The 18,132-nt window shown below is 39.2% G+C and overlaps 1 protein-coding gene across 5 annotated transcripts in view; it reads left to right on the top strand.

Annotated features, from left to right (window-relative positions):
* Nucleotides 1-18,132, top strand: part of CUX1 (cut like homeobox 1) — a 351,898-nt gene that overhangs the window by 215,165 nt on the left and 118,601 nt on the right. For all 5 annotated transcript variants that reach the window (XM_032214828.1, XM_032214829.1, XM_032214830.1 and 2 more), the window contains exons 9-12: nucleotides 6,260-6,308; nucleotides 9,900-10,004; nucleotides 13,751-13,939; nucleotides 17,710-17,768. In XM_032214828.1, coding sequence (XP_032070719.1) covers nucleotides 6,260-6,308; nucleotides 9,900-10,004; nucleotides 13,751-13,939; nucleotides 17,710-17,768 — 402 coding nt within the window. The remainder of the gene's footprint in view (nucleotides 1-6,259; nucleotides 6,309-9,899; nucleotides 10,005-13,750; nucleotides 13,940-17,709; nucleotides 17,769-18,132) is intronic.

The raw sequence follows: 18,132 nt of genomic DNA on the forward strand, positions 1-18,132 counted from the left end.
CTTTGGAAGGAGCAATCAACGTGAGATGAGAAAATGCCATAGGAAGAATTTGAGACACTGGTGTTTCAATTGATGTTTCAATATACATACATGTATATGTATCACACTGTTTTTTCTTGAGATAAAGCCATGCAGAGCACATGAAAGGATTAGGAAATAGTATGCCATTAAAAAAAAAAACAGCTATGTGCAAGTATACAGCATGTACCTCCAAATTGGTGGATTATGGGTAATGGTAGTTGGTTTACAAAATAGTCTCTAGGTTAGAGATGCTAGCTTGCATAAAGTAATATCAGCATGCCTGAGGCAAAACTGGGCTTTGGTGTACTTGTGCCATACTGGCAAAAACATGCCAGAGCTGACTAATAATGTACCTAATACTAATACCATAGCAAGCAGTGCTATATCTGGCAGAGTTGCACTTAAGATAGGTAACCTAGTTTACACCTTTTTTCCCTTTACTAAAAAGTAAGGTGAGACATTTTCATAGCTTAAGGTGATCACTTTATTCTGCATTTGATTCTGGTTGATCAAAAGCAATGTGCTTTTTCACATCACACATACTGTAACTAACTGATAAAACTCATTGTTCTAAGATGTCTTTAAAATAAAGCGATCTAAGGAGACCTCTTTTGATCAAATCAGAAGTCTGTCAATAGGAATCTTTCATCTTTAGCAACTCCAAAAGAAAGCATAAAAGGCTTAATGTACTGTACTCTTGAAAATTATTTTCAAAAAAATGCTATTTATTAAACTATCATGACTAATAAGCATGTTTAAGACCCTTAGAATAACAGACATGGTTTGTTTTGCAACAATGAATGCCATATTATATCTATTTAAGGGGAAGGAGTCAGTTGGCTTACTCATCATAATAGCTAAATTTCACTTTCAATTTCAGAGCCAACATGTTTTTCAAGTTGATATAATGAGGTGTATATTACCTTCAGCCTCAAGGCAGCATTTTGACTCTGTGGAATACTTCTGTCCATTCAGTATAGCAATAGCAATAGCACTTAAACTTATATACCGCTTCATAGTGCTTTTACAGCCCTCTCTAAGCGGCTTACAGAGTCAGAATATTGCCCCCAACAATCTGGGTCCTCATTTTACCGGGAGGATGGAAGTCTGAGTCAACCTTGAGCTGGTGAGATTCGATCTGCCAAACTGCTGGCGATCAGCAGAAGTAGCCTGCAGTACTGCACTCTAACTACTGTGCCACTGCGGCTCAAGTATTTGAAGTATTTAAGTATTCTACTTAAAATCCCCCAGAATGAATTGGAAGTATTGAGGTGTTTTTCTTTTCGAACATATTGTTGCCTCTGTTCTTAAGCAGACTAAAAAACAAGAACACATCAACCTATATTTCATATAAAGAAGGTTTAATTCTGTTGGTAAAGATCAGGAATGAGAAGCATTAGTGGCCTTCCAGATGTTGCTGAACCAAAAATGTAACAATCATTCCTTTGGCATAGGTACACACAGTTTCCCTTCACTCCACCCCCCAGTCTGAGTATTTGTTTTTCTTTCATTCTGCGTCTGATTCTCAGAGACTGCCTGGATAAGTTCCTGCAGTTTTCTTGGTGAGATTTTTCAGAAGCTTTTTTGCCATTGCTGCCTTCCTAGGGCTGAGAGACAGTGACTGGCCAAGGTTACCCAGCGAGCTTTGTGCCTAAGGCAGAACTAGAACTGACGGTCTTCATGTTTCTAGTCTGATACTTTAATCATTACACCAAACTGGCTCTCAGTCTAAATATATGATATTAAATGCCGGTAATAACTTTTGAAATATGCAAACCAGCCACTCAGATAAAAGAAATCAAGATTATTTTTGCTGCACTTTTGTTGATACAGATGTTGACTTTTATAATAAGCCAAATAAGCAGAAACTTCAAAAGAAAATCTGTTATTCCATACTCAACAACATTTCATATATTCTGGTGTTGCTATTGTATTTGCCATTAGGGTTTTCCCCTCCACCTGTTTCCCCCCTCTTCTGTGCTTAATCCCTATTTCCTAGCAGTTCAATTTTAATAATATTCTTACATTATATAAGGAGCACTTGGAAATTCAGGCTGCATTATGACAGAAACGTTTACCTGTAAGCTTAACTGAAAAAAATAAGATTTCCAAGTTCATACCAAAAATTTTTTGCCTTTAACCAAGAAATGGAGAAATTGTAATGGTCATTCAGTATATTTCAGGCAGAGATCCAAAATGCAGCATAATATATTTCAGTAGAGGATAATTGTGGATTACAGATCAGAAGAAATGCTGCAAAGACAATAAGCCTCAGATAGTAATAAAGAATTGGCTGGCCTAATTCACTGATCTTCATCAGGGGAATTTATTCAACAGTTTAAATAAATCCATTCAGTCACATTCCGATAGAAAAGCAAATATGTCTGAACCCAGCTTGTCTAATACTGACTCATCTGGAGGAAATGCAGTCTCTAAGGACTGAACTTATACCCTTGATAAAGATCTATGAAAATGCCCTGGGAATTATTTATAAAATATGTACTCTGCCTTATTGTCTTTTAGGTGCAAAAACTCCTCTATTCCCTTTGGGAAAAATATAATTGGATATGTTATGATATAAATTAACACATAATGAAAAGTTACCTCCAATTGTGAGGCAGTAGTGGGACATATTTGTTTTTAATCTTGCAAATGTCAAATCCTTCAAGCCTGAAGTTTTTGATTGGGAGGATTCAGAGTTCCAATGTTGTTCATGTCCTCTTACTCTTCTGGTCGTGGCACGACAAAACCGTGGTCCACTAAAGCGCGCCCGATTAAAACGCGTACCTGGCGTCATCAGCAGCGCGACAAATACGACCGCAGAGAAAAAAGGGCGCTTTAAAAAGCGCTTTTAAAGCAAGCCGATTCACGTTAAGGTAAGGGTTAGGGTTAGGGTTAGGTTAAGGGTTAGGGTTAGGTTAAGGGTTAGCGTTAGGTTAAGGGTTAGGTTTAGGGTTAGGTTTAGGGTTAGGTTTCGGGGGGGTTAGGTTTAGGTTTACGCGTAAATTTTAGCTTTACCGCTCACAGCGTGCTTTTTTCGTCGCACTGTGATGATGTCAGGTACGCGGTTTCGTCGAGCGCGCTTTAGTCGACCGCGGTTTTGTGGTGGAACCCTTCTGGTCTGATGGTAGCAACTTAAAAATCTTACATGTAGAAGACCCCTAATCTATTTCAAGGCAGTTTATATGCTCTCTGAATATTAAACTGAAGCAAGTGGGGTTTGCCTACTAAATGTAGATATTTCTTCTCTATCAAAAGGGAATTTAATCAAAGATGTGAAGCCTGAGAACATCAGCTAGTCCTGTCTGTTAATAATCACGAAGAACTTGAATGATTGAGACCTGGAATGAACCGAATCGTGTAAAAATGAACTAGAACTACTTTTTATATTAAAGTTTTACAGACAACAAATATAGCTTCTAGAGATTTTATGAAATAAATCATGTCAGGTGCCAAATGTCAGCTCCTGATGTAACATTTCAGCTTTTGCAATGAAAAGAGCCTACCTTTTGAAGATTTTCCTCAATTTTGTTGAAGCTTGCCTAAGGAGGGAACATTGTACCAATTCATTACTTTTTTATTTTATTTATGGCTAAAGCTTTAATGACCTCATTGATGTTCAGCTTGTTACATACATGTGGATCTCTTTAGAAGCTACTGGCAACTTTGCAGTGCTTTATGAGGTTCAAAGGGAGTGTTTTAAAGAAGAAAAGTTGTACTGGGATAAATGGGGGCGGCGGGCGTGCAGGGAGTACAGACAAGTCCTGATCAAATCCATGAATCTTGTGTAGCGATCATCCTGGATGTAGCCTCTCTGTGTGCAGAGACTCTAATAAGATAAAACTATATCAGACCCCCCCCCCCAATTCATGTAGTTTATAGGACAGATTAGAGCAAAGGTTTCCCTCTACCTGCTTATTCTTTTTAAAAAGAAATAGTTTATTGGTTTTAATCTATTGTTAACCATTTTGGAGGAAAATATAAATATATAATTTATATAAATATAAAACAATAAATTAGCAGATCTGCTTCTGAGTTCTTGTGTCTCCCTCCTCTCAAATTAGGGCGATGCACAGGTGCTTACTACCTTTTTTTAACTTCTGATTCTTCTATTACCTGCTTTTTAGAGCTAGGTTTTGAAATTAAGCAGACTTGTGCAATACTTTGCTTTCCTTAATTTGATTTTATTTACTGTTTAATTTCTTAACATTTGAAGATTATATTGGATCTTTTATTAGGACTGTTTGAATTATCATTTGAAGTGTGGTATAGTGACACTGTACGCTGCCTGGGGTATCAATTGGAGTGTTGTGAGGTTCAGTCTTGGCCTGATCTTTAATGTTTTTATTAATAGCTTGGATAAACGGTAGGATACAATCTTTATCTGCTTTGCAGAAGTCAAAATAGATAAAGAAAATGGATTGAAAATGGAATGAAACTTAATAAAAAGGAAAACAAACTCAATTAGGGGGGAAGTCGAAATACTCATATATAAAGAATTGGGATACCTAGTATGATAATAATATTTTTTTAAAAACTTGGTATTATAGTTGATCATAATGCTGAAACCAACCAGCAGGATAATATACAGTAACTAATAAAAAGGCAAATTCAGTTTTAGAATGCATATTATTAGAAGTATCATTTCCAAACATAGAATAATAGTTACACTATATTCTAAATAGATCAGACCCCTATCTCAAGTACTAGTTTGATTTTGAGTACTATATTTCAAGACGGACTTAGAGAAAGTGAAAGAAGTGGAAGGAAGACAAATAGGTGAGAAAACCTGTGTATACTTGGGGTGACTTATGACAGATTGCTGCTGCATTGTATTAGATTTGCAAAGTTTTACTGGGGTTGGGGCAACAGTGATTTATGAAGAACTATTTCCATATGTCAGGAAGTGTAATCTGGGAAAGGGGAGGAAGAGTAGATTATGGGCTATGATGGGAGGGGTGACATAATGAGAAATGTTGGGCTGATGATTATGGGGTGTCTACAGTTTCGTTCTGCTCCACCTGCCTTGTCCCATGATCCTGCTGGTCAGTTCACTGATGACCATGGCCTTAATCACCTATTGGTAAATTTGATCTTTTTGTAATAAGACATATTCATCAACATTCATGGCTCGATGTGATGTGCATTACTGAAGCTTGTTGAGGGATAGAGATATAATTTTTTTTTCAGAGATCTAGTATCTGGGAACTAGATTCTAGAACTGCTGTGATGCTATGGCCAGGTAGGGTAGCAATACTATTTATCTTGATGGTGACTAGAGATGTCCTTCGGCTGAAGTAGTGGTGCTCAGTCGTATTCCTGACTGAGAACTCAGGTCACAACTCTGGATGAGTTTTGGAATTCCCAATGATTGTCATAGGGAGATTTTGATCATGCCATGAGATCAGTTTCTGGGAAGGGTGAGGAGTTCATGGTACAGACTCTGATTGGTTTAGTAAAGCTTTCAAAATGTAAGAGCAATTGGCAGTGGAACCAATTACCAATGACAGTAGTGAATTCCTCTTCCTTGGATATCAAAATCATATGTTGGTGATGCTTTAGTTTAGATTTCCATGTGGCGCACAGTGTCAAGTTCAAGTCCACACATGTTGAAGTTGAAAAACGCTGGCATAAATAGTCCATTCTAACCTCATAGTGAGTTTTTCTTCTGTAAGTGCAGCCTATCAAATAATTGCATACGCTCTGTATACTACACGTTGGTCAATGTATGGGGTAGAATCTTTGGATGCTATGTGATGATTCAGCTCCAGCCTACTTTTTTAAGTAGAAATGCTAGTAATTTCATGAAGTTTTTATATCTTCATCTATGAAATTTTGATATTTTTACCCAAATCTCATGAAATTTGGCATTATTACAAGTCTATATTATTTTCTTTGCAACGTTGGTCCCCTTCACACCATGTGAACCTCCAGTTTCCAAATCCAAGATTATGTATGGTGGCATTTTTTTTTCACTTTTAACAATTAAATCATGTTCCAATTATTCTGGCTAATTGTTTTGATGACCCAGATGTTATTTTTAGAACAATGAAAGTTCCAACTTGAGTTTCTTAATTTCATAATGTTTTGATATGAAATAAGAATCACTTTTAAGATTTTTGAAGAAAATATTGCTGCGCACAAATGTTATAGACATAAAAAGTCCAGATGATTGGTGTTTGATATGTTTTTACTTGTTCTTCAGAGCTTAATAGACCTTTCCTCTATCTCCTTTTAGGTCAGATGAAATTGAGATGATCATGACAGACCTTGAAAGAGCAAATCAAGTAAGATTTTAAAGTTGGATAGTATCTTCTTTTCAGCTTTGATGAGAAAGTTTTTTTTTCACTGTCATTGCACTTGAAGATATCAAAATTACCAGGTCATAGTATACTTGCCTCCATGCATTCTTGCTTTTGAAGTATAAATTACCACTATTGACTTTACCTCCAGTTTTGGTAACCTTGTTTGAAATCTTGGTTAGGTGGAAATGACAGATAAAGCAACCATTGATATTCTTCATGCCCAATTGTCAAATCATTGGTCTATTTTTCCCCCTTCTATTATCTTGGCTGTAAGGGGAATACAGAGGGGGAGAAAGAAATTTTTAAAATGTACTTTTATCTTCACTTTTTCATGTATTTTTATTGTATTAGGTTTTTATCTTAGTATTTTAAAACTTCATTTAGAAAATAGATTTGATTATAGACATGGTCAATTCAAGTTTTTTGATCAAAGTTAAACTGTGTGCGCCAGACTGGAAAGAAGGAGTGGATTCCCTATTCCATCAACATACGTGATCATGCAGAGATACCTTCTCCAATAAAAACTATTTACTTGAAGAGCCAAGTGAAGAAACAAAGATGCTTTTCACTTCTCATCCAAGAAGCTTCATTGGTTGAACTGATGAAGCTTCTTGGATGACAAGTGAAACATCCTCAAGGAAAAACAAAGACAGTTCATTTGCCTTTTGAAAAAGCACCTTTGAGATAACTACGACCCAAATGGCTGAGAATCACCATAGACAAACTCCTCAGCAAAAAAAATCTCTGCAAAATAGGAATGAAAGCTTGAAGACTAAGTTCTTCACTGAAGTATTCATTCCCTTTTAATGGAATCATTATATTTAAACACCAAATGAATGAAAAAATGAAAGAAATGTGAGAGCCTTGAATGAGATTTAAAATGTAAGATAGTGAAGGCACATGGCATTAAGATGATATCTCTTATCAATGTAAATATATGGTGAGTTTCATGTTTTGATAGGAATCCTTATCTCCTAGCTGTAAACCGGGCATACCTCATGTTCATATTCCAGAAGGTAAAGGTAGTGATTATTGGATCTAGTTTCCTGAGATAGGGTGATAGATCTCTGTGTCCTGCAAGAAAATTATGATGACGGGTATGATTCTGGTCACCGTCATTATCTTGAAAAACCCATGTCCTCAACTGCTCCTCCTGCACCCATCCTTGCATGTTGATTGAAAGCCCAGACATCTAAAGGGGGACAAGGGACAGCATGGCATCATGCTGCCATTTTGCAAATGATGCAAATATTCTACGCCACTTCCTTATAGCTTCTATCAGATATATACTGTATATATCAAATATCAAGAGTAACACGCAATGGAAGCCAACTCTTAGCAAGTTGAAAGAAAACTCCCTTCAGTTGGAGAGGTTGGGACAAGCATGGCTCTTTAAGTTTTTTTCTTTTCATGTAGTCCTTTACATTCTGAGCATCCTTTTGTAATTTAGAGGAACCATGCCGGAAAGGTAAGGAAGCCCACCTCATGCTTTCCCACCCACTCCTTCAGAACATTTCTTCTTTAGCTAAAAACACATCCCTGCAGCAGCTTTGGAGGCTGATTATTGGGATGGCTTATCTGCACCAATGCTTCAGTGGGAGGTCAGTGGATGACAAGAGCACTCCTTCCACAGGGCTTGATGATGCATTGCAAAGGTAACTGCCTTATGGAAATGATCCCTGAAAAGAGGGAGGAGAGCAGGCCACAAGCCTGCAAAAGCCTAATTAGCTGGACTTTCTCCTTCCTCTACCTCAGGCCACTGTTACCACCCCCTAGGAAGGATCCTTCAAGAGCAGAGGTGGGCAGTTAATGTTCCCAAGAGGCCACATGAGAAACTGAGACAGTTGTGGAGGTCTGCCGTCCCATCCTGTGTCACTGCCCCAGCCCCAATGACGATGCCCGCTGATGTAGGCCAGATGAGAACCATAGACCCTAAAATGCCCAGGCCTGCTCAAGAGGGAAGGGCAACAATGCTACAGAGACTTAAATGACTGATCTCTTACCTGCTTTACACTAATAACTGAGTTTTTATTTGCAGATATTTATATAGATAATAAATTCATTCCCATTGCAGCCAAGATAATAGAAGAAAAAAATAGGCCAATTATTTGACAGTTGGGCATGAAGGTAGTAAATAAATGACTTTAATCATTCCACTGAAAATATATCATGCTTCCAACTCTGAGACCATTTGGAGAGGGAGGGAGAGAGAGAGAGAGAGTTTTCTTGAACTGGATTTGAAGAGAGACCTACAAGGCCTTTCTGCTTTGACCACTTTATGTCCCTGTTGAGTCTGTTATTTGAAGCTAGTTTGGAGGAGCAAACATCATTCCCCCCCCTCCAATAAACTATGGTCAGTAAGCACCATCTACAATGAATTATTCCTGCTTTAAGCCATCCAAAAGGGGATGCTTCTTCTACAGTAGCATGTACTTGCTCCAACAAGTACATTTATAATTTAACGTTTTCATGCGCTGCTTTTCCCTCTAGAGCTACTGTTTTTTTGTGTCATGTAATTCATTAAAAACAAATGTGGAACAGTTGATGTGTTAGATTTCGACTAAGGAGAACTTGACCCAGCACCTCTTCTCAAAGCCAGGAAGTTTTCTGGGCAGCCTTGACCCAGTCCTCAAGCTGTTTATAGGAACAGATCTCATAAATGTCATATCTACGCAGTGAGCTGCATTTATGCATAGAAGAGCCTAGTGCTTGTAAGCACTGTGCAAACACTTGGGATTTTGTAAATTGGGTGGCCTCTTCTTCTATTTCCTTACCATGGGTTTTGTAAGGACAAGAGGAACTATTTTGCATGGTACAGTGTGTCCCTTGGAACCGAATGGGAAAAGGTGGCTCTCTAGATATTGCAATCACAAATCCCATCAGCTTGATAATTGGCCATACTGCTTTGGGCTGATGAGAAACATATTCAGCAAATCTCTGGCATATCAGAGGTTATTGCCTCCTGTTTTGTTTTTTTTAAAGAGGCAGGATAAAAATGTAATGTGGATTAAGCCTGTAACCATTCTCCTTACCTTGTATACTTCACTGTGTGCATGTATGCAAAGGAGAGACATGGTTATGGAAGAAAGAAACTCCACAAAAGGCCATTGTGATTATTTCAGGCAAAGCAGACTGAGGATCATTTAATTCAGCCTTTACTCATGAGAATTATTCCCACAAGGAATCGCGCAACTCTGCCTGCTTTGGCTCAGAATACAGAAGGCAATTGAATCAAAGGAATCCATTTCCACTCGCATTCATCCAGCCTGGGAAATTCAGTGGGCCGCAGCATTTGTGTCAGCAGGGGATTCCTTGCTCCTAGCGTTAAATTACTGTCATAATCGCTCAATTATTTCTTCCTTGTACTGTTTAAAATAAAAATCCATCACATTCAGAGGTTCTCCCCCCATCATTTATTAGGTTGAGTGTTTAGGAAAATCAATTATACTCAGTCGGGCATGAATTGATGAATGTTCGTGCAATAATTGCCAGTTGTTAAATCAAATGTACATTCTCTCCCTCTTCCCCCATCCTCACTTCCTGATTTCCTCCCCCTCCCTCCCTCTTTTTCAGAGGGCAGAGGTAGCTCAAAGAGAAGCAGAGTCCTTGAAGGAGCAACTCTCATCTGCAAACAAATCTCTCCAGCTGGCTAACCAGATTCAGAAAGCACCGGATGTGGTAAGAGGCAGCATTCTATTCCCCATAATCTTCTTGGAGCGCCTGCCGTCAAACTTCTTAAACTTTCCTTCTGTGTAAAGCTGAATTGTTTAGCCAGAATCTTCTACCCTGGAAGAACTGGACATTTCAGGACTGGGCTGTTTGCAAGGCCATCTTAACAGCTTTATGGGCCCCAGCCAATGTACTGGGGCCCCTATGACAACTACTCACAGGAATAAAAATGTAAATGGTCGATAAAATTAAATATACACTTGCATGTTAGTATTAATTAAAAGGCCTTTGAACTATGGTGCTGGAGAAGACTCCTGCGAGTCCCTTGGACTGCAAGCCGATCAAACCGGTCAGTCCTAGAGGAGATTAACCCTGTCTGCTCTTTAGAAGGCCAGATGCTGAAGATGAAACTTAAATACCTAATGAGAAGGAAGGACTCACTGGAGAAGAGCCGGATCTGGGAAAAATTGAGGGCAAAAGAAGAAAGGGACGACAGAGATTGAGGTGGCTGGATGGAGTCACCGAAGCAGTAGGGGTGAACTTAAATGGACTCCAGAGGATGGTGGAGGACAGGAAGACCTAGAGGAACGTTGTCCATGGGGTCGCGATGGGTCAGACACGACTTCGCAACTAACAACAACAAATTAATTTTAAAATGCAGTAAAATGTAATAAATATGTTGCTGTATTTATATGGTACAAGGTGCATTGACAGGTTAACATATATGCTCATGGGGCTCCGGGGCAAATCAGGCCCATGCGTTAAGATAGCCCTGGGTGTTTGCGGAGGAAGCATGCATATAATAACCCTGCGGTTTCCTGAGGGAAACTGGAAGGTAATGTTTGCTGATCTAAAGCCAATTGTCCTTGTGCTCTCTTCTGCCAGTAGATTGTTAGAATTGTATTTCTTTATTTAAAACGTTTGCATAGTCCATTTTAAACTAACCCTGCGGGGCTTAAAAATAATATGGGAATGGGAAATGGAACAGGGGGTATATGGAGCTTCATGCCATGCCTCTAATGTACCAGTTGCATGCTAGCCAGTTACAGAAAGTGATAGCCTTTCCCTTGCTGAGCCATCTTTTCATCTCCAGGAACAGTGAATGTTTAAATCATATATAGCCTTAGAATAGATTCATTATTTTCATGGTTAGTTCCCAGATCTCATGATAAACAGAGGTTTAGAATAGAATAGGGTAGGATAGAATAGCATAGCATAGAATAGAATAGAATAGAATAAACACAGTTGGAAGGGACCTTGGAGGTCTTCTAGTCCAGCCCGCTGCTCAGGCATGAAATCCTATACCATTTCAGACAAATGGTTGTCCCGTCTCTTCTTTAAAACTTCCAGTGTTGGAGAATTCACAACTGCTCATCGTTCTTCTTCTTTGCATATTCTAACACTTCTAGGTACAGATAGTTCTTGATTTAACAACAGTTCCTTTAGTGACCGAAGTCACAACAGCATTGAGATAAGTAACTTGTGACCATTTTTCAGACTTACGACTGTGTTAACATCTCCATGGTCACACGATCAAAATTTGAACAGTTGGAAACTGGCATGTATTTTTGATGGCTGAAATGTCCCAGGGTCATGTGATCCCCTTTGACCTTCTGACAAGCAAAGTCAATGGGGAAGCCAGACTCACTTAACAATTGGGTTAATAAGAACTGCAGTGATTCACTTAATAACTGTGGCAAGAAAGGTCGTAAAGTGTCTCACTTAGAAACAGAAATGTTGAGCTCAATTGTGGTTGTAAGTCAAGGACTACCTCTGTGTGTGTGTCTGTGTGTGTGTGCATGCACGCTCACTCATATACCTACACACATCTGCAAGAAATCAGACGGACCTAGGCACTTAATTTGATTTGTTTTTATAGAGAGAGCTCTACATGGGATATTCCCATGAAGGAAGAATACTTTACACTGGCCCAAACCATATGTAGTCTTAACGTAGCATTTATCATTATTACACAAGCAAGATGCTGTAAGCTTAAGTAAAACCTTGTGCAAGGCTTTGCAAATTTATGTAGTAATGGTTTGATTGTATCTTGTGCTTGTGGGTTGTGATTCTTCATAAACCAGGAAAAACATCAAGGCAATTTCTAGTTTAAGGGTTAAATTCCAGTTAAATGCTAAGCAAGCTATAGGCCCTGGATTATTTGGGTAACTTATTTACCGAATTAGAGTTTGCCTTAAACATTGATTTCTAGTTTGTATATAATTACAACCCAATCCTGAAAGTTCACCTAAATTATCAGTTCCAAAGTTGAATTAATGCATAGGTACCCTCTGTGAGGCTGGGGGATAGTCAAATGCTGCCTTGGTTAAAAGTTTCATAAGAACTATGGAAACAGTCTCCAGAAGGCTCAACAGTGTCTCTACCAAAACATCCAAGCATGTTTATTATTCAAAATAACGGTGATTCATTAATAGAACATAGTGTATTGAAGTATGATTGAAGCAGATATTAGTTACAGCACAGACCTCAGCGGTCCCTTCCAGCCCTATGATTCAATTAAATAAAATGTGCTAACAACAGCAGTACAAGATAGCTCCTAATCAGGATATATTTTTTCAAGCCCAGCTTTCTCCCAATTTACTATCTTTGGGAGGGAGGACAGGACAAGTCCAGCACACCGAGAAACAGCCAGGCTGGGGGAAGCTTTATTAGTTGTTGGCCTTGAAAGTAGATTTTCTGGGTAGAGTTTCCGTTGCATAAAATAAGAAATTGTGTAGAAATAAAAATGAGTCTGCATAATCAATCCTGACTTAATCCAAAAAGGAGACTTATACAGTATATCAAACTGGTAAACTAACTACAGATAGTCCTCAATTTATGACCACAATTGAGTCCCAAATGTATGTTGCTAGAAATTTGTTGAGTGAGTTTTGCTTCATTTTACAACTTTTCTTTGCCACATTTGTTAAGTGAATCAGTGCAATTGTTAAATTAGTAACACGGCTTGTTAAGTGAATCTGGTTTCCCCATTGACTTTTCTTGTCAGAAGGTCGCAAAAGCGGATCACATGACCCTGGGACACTGCAACCATCATAAATGCGAGTCAGTTGTCAAGCATCCGAATGTAAATCACGTGACCATGGGGATGCTGCCACGGTTGTAAGTGTGCAAAATGCTCACGAGTCACTTTTTTCAGTGCTGTTGTAACCTCGGTCACTGAGTGAATGAACTGTCGTAAGTCGAGGACTACCTGTACACTGATTAATAATACTGCCTGAAAAATCAGTTATGTTAATTGACTTTAATTCAAATTAAATATCCTTTTTAAAAGTTCTAAAAGATCAGATAGCAAATCTATATTTGTAAATACAAAATTACTTGTATTTTAAAATGCAGACAACATGCAAGAGGCATGACTTATCTCTCACTGGAAACTGGCACATATGCATTATCTATTAAATCTGTTTCTTAATTTGACAAGAACTGAGTCTTTTTTACATGTATGTAAACGTTATTGAAGTGACCGATGCTACATGTTTTCATGACTGACTTCCGATGTGTTTTATTCTTTGGCAGCTCTGTAAATTGTAATTGTTTTTTTCTCTAGCATGTTTCAAAACCTCCCAGAAGAAAACAGTACATTTGAAAATAGTACAATAGGTTGACCTGCCCATTCTCTATAACCCAACACTAGCTTTTCATTTTTAATGTGCTGCAGGTAATATTTGTCATGTTGCTTTGCCACTATGTGATCTCTTGTGTCTCCTCTCTTTCCAATTCCCTTTAACTCTTAGGAGCAGGCCATTGAAGTGTTGACACGATCCAGCCTGGAAGTAGAACTGGCCTCCAAAGAACGAGAAATTGCTCAGCTGGTGGAAGATGTTCAGAGACTCCAAGGCAACCTTACCAAACTTCGGGAAAATTCCACCAGCCAGATCTCCCAGCTCGAGCAGCAGCTGACTGCCAAGAACAGCACTCTCAAAGTAAGCCAGCAGTTTGGTTTCCACCATTGCTTTAGATAGGATCTGGGAGGAAGGTAAATTGCATATTTAGCCTCTAATGCTATTTTGACAAATACATTGTTATGGTTCCAAGTAATAACCCCATAGAAAACAGAACTCCGAGGCCCAGCAGATTCCTCAAAGAACAATTTTATTGGAGATGTCATATTGGCACAAACTGGTGAAAACCGACTCGGTTTTCACTGGATTAAAAAATGAAAGTTCCCCCTTTCCCCAAACAATCAGTCACATTGTCCAATCAAGGTGCTGGCTGGTTGCCTGGTTACTCCACTCCTCCTCTCCGCAGCCACCTGTTAGAATGTCCTTGGTTCCCACAGGAAACTATTTTGTTTGGCTACAAAAAAACCATTAACTATGTTTCTCCTCCCTATGCCTTCTTCGCATTGTGGCAATCCTGAAGCCTCCAAAATGGCCCCAGCCAGGTTCGCTTTAGAGTTGATATACACATTATTCCTAGTGCTGTAGTAAATCCTTTCAGCCAGTTAATCACATTTAGAATTCAGATTGGTTCTGCCAGAAAGAAAGCATCCAAGAGAAAGGTAAAGATTTCCCCTTTACCAGTCATATCTTACTTAGGAGGCAGTGCTCCTCTCTATTTCCTAGCCGAGAGAGACAACGTTGTCTGAAGACATTTCTGTGATCACATGGCCAGAATGACTATACGCCAAGGCACTCAGAACGCTGTTACTTTGCTGCCGAAGTGGTATCTATCCACTCATATTTGTGTGCTTTCAAACTGCTTAGATGGGCAGGAGTTAGGACAAGTAACGGGAGCTGACCCTGTAGCGCAGTGCTCGGTTCTCAAACCTGGGCTGTCAGTAAGTAGGCAGATACAGTCCATTTATTCTCCATCAGGAAATTTAGCCGCCATTCACAGGCCATAATCTGAGACACTCCCATTTGCCCAGCAAACAACCTGTCTACAAGAGTTTACAAGACCAGGAGAGCAGTGTCTTTGGGGAGTTTGCTCCTTGGGAAGCGGAGATTTTGAGTGATTACATATTTCACGAGAGCCAGCTTGGTGTAGATCTTACAGCAGTGATGGCACACCTTTTAGACACTGAGTATCCAAACTGCACATGCGTGCATGCCCAAACTGAAAGGTGTGCGTGCACGAACATGTGCATGCGCAGACATACGCAGACCTGCGTTGCAGAGACCCAAAGACCGGAAGGAGGCAGGGAATTCCAACACCAGCAGTGTGGCAAGAGGTAAGATCTTTTTCTTTCCTGAGCTTCTGTTTCGTTGTTTGCAGGGAAACAGAAGCTCACAAAAGAAACGCCACCGAGCTCTGAACTGGGGTGGCAGCGTGTGTGCCAGCAGTGAGGCTTCTGTGTGCCACCTCTGGCACGCGTGCCATAGGCTCACCATCATGGTCTTAAGGCATCAGGAGGGAAACTCAGAGATTATGAGTTTTAGTCCTGCCTTAGGCACAAAACACGAACTAAGACACTTTGGCCAGATACTTTCTTTCAGCCCTAAGAAGGAAGCAGTGGCAAACCACTTCTGAAAAACCTTGCCAAGAAAATTGCAAAGACTTGTCCAAGCAGACTCTGAGAATCAGACAGGGGTTGACCAGAAGTAAAAAGAAAGAAAAACATACTTCACAAGCCGTATTTGAATTTGAGTGCAGTCTGGTTGCTGTATCCATAGAAAAGACAACACAACCTGATACTTTACCTCCCGATTCAGAGCTGTGTGATTTCCTAGCCCCTGGGTGGGGGGAAGGCTAAATTTGATTGAGTGATTAAATACGTGACTTAAACTAAAGTCTGAAAGACTTATTTCGTTGATCTTCATTCATTTTTTGTGCCCATTGTTTAGGTTAATACATCGTGATGGGCTTCTTGATAAACTTTTCTTAACTGCTGCATAGGAATTTCTCCCATCCTCCCCCCCCCCCAATTAAAGCATCATCTGCTGGTGTAGGAGTATTTTTAGACCTTGCACAGCATTAGAAACATGCCTTTTATTTTGTCTGAAAAAGAACCAAGTTGATATTTAGAGCCAGATATTTGTTCCTCCAGATTGTTTCACAGCTTGAACCTTTTGTTCCACTTTGCATTTCACTGGGTTCTTCCAGACAATTATTATGCTAATCTTTTTCCACAACTGTTGCAGGCTGTGGAAGCACTCCGGGTCTAAATGGCTGGAGTGCACAGTTTCACATTTGTCAAAGGCCTTGCTAAGTCAGTTTTTCGATTTCTCTTCGTCCAAGTGGGGGAACAATCTTCAGTCTTAGAAAAGACCCTTGAGAAGAAGATGGTAGTTAGCTTGAAGAGATAAAAAAAAGTCAGCAAATGTTCTGACCTAGGCTTCCCAAGAGTATGAAGCAAACTCCTTGTCCTGACAAAAAAACTTTTTTATTAATTTACTATGAATTCTGCTCATTCACATCCACCAGTGTTTCAAGGGAGGATTTACAGTTACAGACCTTATCTGGCTTGGAGAGCTGCCAGGCTGATCTCTGCAAAACCTGGCAAGGAGTCTCAAAGAGTCACGAACCAATTAAGCGAATTAATTGTCACTTACAAACTCCACTCCCCTTTTATTCCCTATGGGAGAGGGCCATTCAGCGTCCACCTGTGGCCTTACTCTCAAGTCGACCCCTGTTCTTTAGCTGTTCCCTTCGTCTGGCAACTCTGCGCATGTGCATACTGGGAACAGGCTCCAGTCTGCCTCACTGTTGTATGACTCTGAAGGCAGTTGATAGGTGTCAGACGGCTCTGGCTCCCTCTCTGCCTCCGACACAGAGCCCTCATCAAAGCCTTCCCCAGACTCCAGGACTGGCTCATGTTCCTCCCAACCTCCTCACTGTATGAATTTGCTGCCAGCTCTGCTGGCAGGCCGCAACAACAGATCAGACATTGCAATATTATTTTAAAAACAACAACCTCAACCCTTATTGATGAATCCAAGAAATGTCTAACAGTGAAAGTTCCATATTGCTTAAAGCCTTGTAGGTTGAAAGGTGAACTTTAAATCTTGATATCTAATTGCAACCAGTGCAGTTGCTTCAACAGAGATGTGACATGTACGCCATCAGGTACCCCATTCAGAAACTGGCTTCGTTCAAGGTCATTCCACAATTTTCAGATTAAACATAAATATAAACATAACAATAATCCAGGCCTGATTCTACCCATTGTGTAAATAACATTTGTTAATCTGTACCTATCCAGAAAAGGGCATCACTGGCTTATTAATTAAATAAGAAAATAGGAACTCCTGAACACAAGTGTCATTTAGGCCATAGGTGTAAATTAGTACGCCTGACAAAATCTGTGTCTGTCTCTTCCAAGGCAGCAGAGTCCTATTTAGAATAGTCAGGCTGTCCATATCCTAAGTTTGGAAAGTGTCCACACACCCAAAAGGTGTTCTTGTGGTCAGAATTTCTTAATCCTCATTGACTCCCTCATTTCATTCTAGACACACAGTCTCTCTTAGTGATATATGGAAATAGAGCCAATGTCATTGATATCGGGTGATAAGCCACAAGAAATCAATTGGTTTGTGGCAGTCTTTAAGTAAAAGCATCAAAAAATATATTTATCTGTCTATGATAGTGGGTAATAGAAAAGACATGTCCTCTCTCTCTTTTTTTGTGATTGAAACAAATTTAATCTTACCATTTTTCCTTTTTATATTTTTTGCTTAGCTTTGTAGGAAGGCTATATTGTAAAATAAAAAATCTAATCAAAATTATTTTTCATTTCTTTATTGCCTATAAGCAACTGGAAGAAAAGTTGAAGGTGCAAGCTGACTATGATGAGGTTAAGAAAGAATTAAAGTAAGTGTATCTACCTACCATTGAATTGCAGTGCCATATTATTTATATATATACACATACATACATACATACATACATACATACATACATACATACACACACATACATACATACACATACATATATACATACACATACATACATACATACACATACATATATACATACATACATACATACATACATACATACATACATACATAAAATAGTTTTCAGCTAAAAGTCAACTTGTAATCACCAAGCAAAAAAGAAAAAAGAAATGATATCTATGATCTAGCAATAGCAATAGCAGTTCGACTTATATATCTCTTCATAGGGCTTTCAGCTCTCTCTAAGCAGTTTACAGAGTCAGCATATTGCCCCC

This window comes from Thamnophis elegans, chromosome 4 (genome assembly GCF_009769535.1).
Source record: "Thamnophis elegans isolate rThaEle1 chromosome 4, rThaEle1.pri, whole genome shotgun sequence".
Taxonomy (NCBI): Eukaryota; Metazoa; Chordata; class Lepidosauria; order Squamata; family Colubridae; genus Thamnophis; species Thamnophis elegans.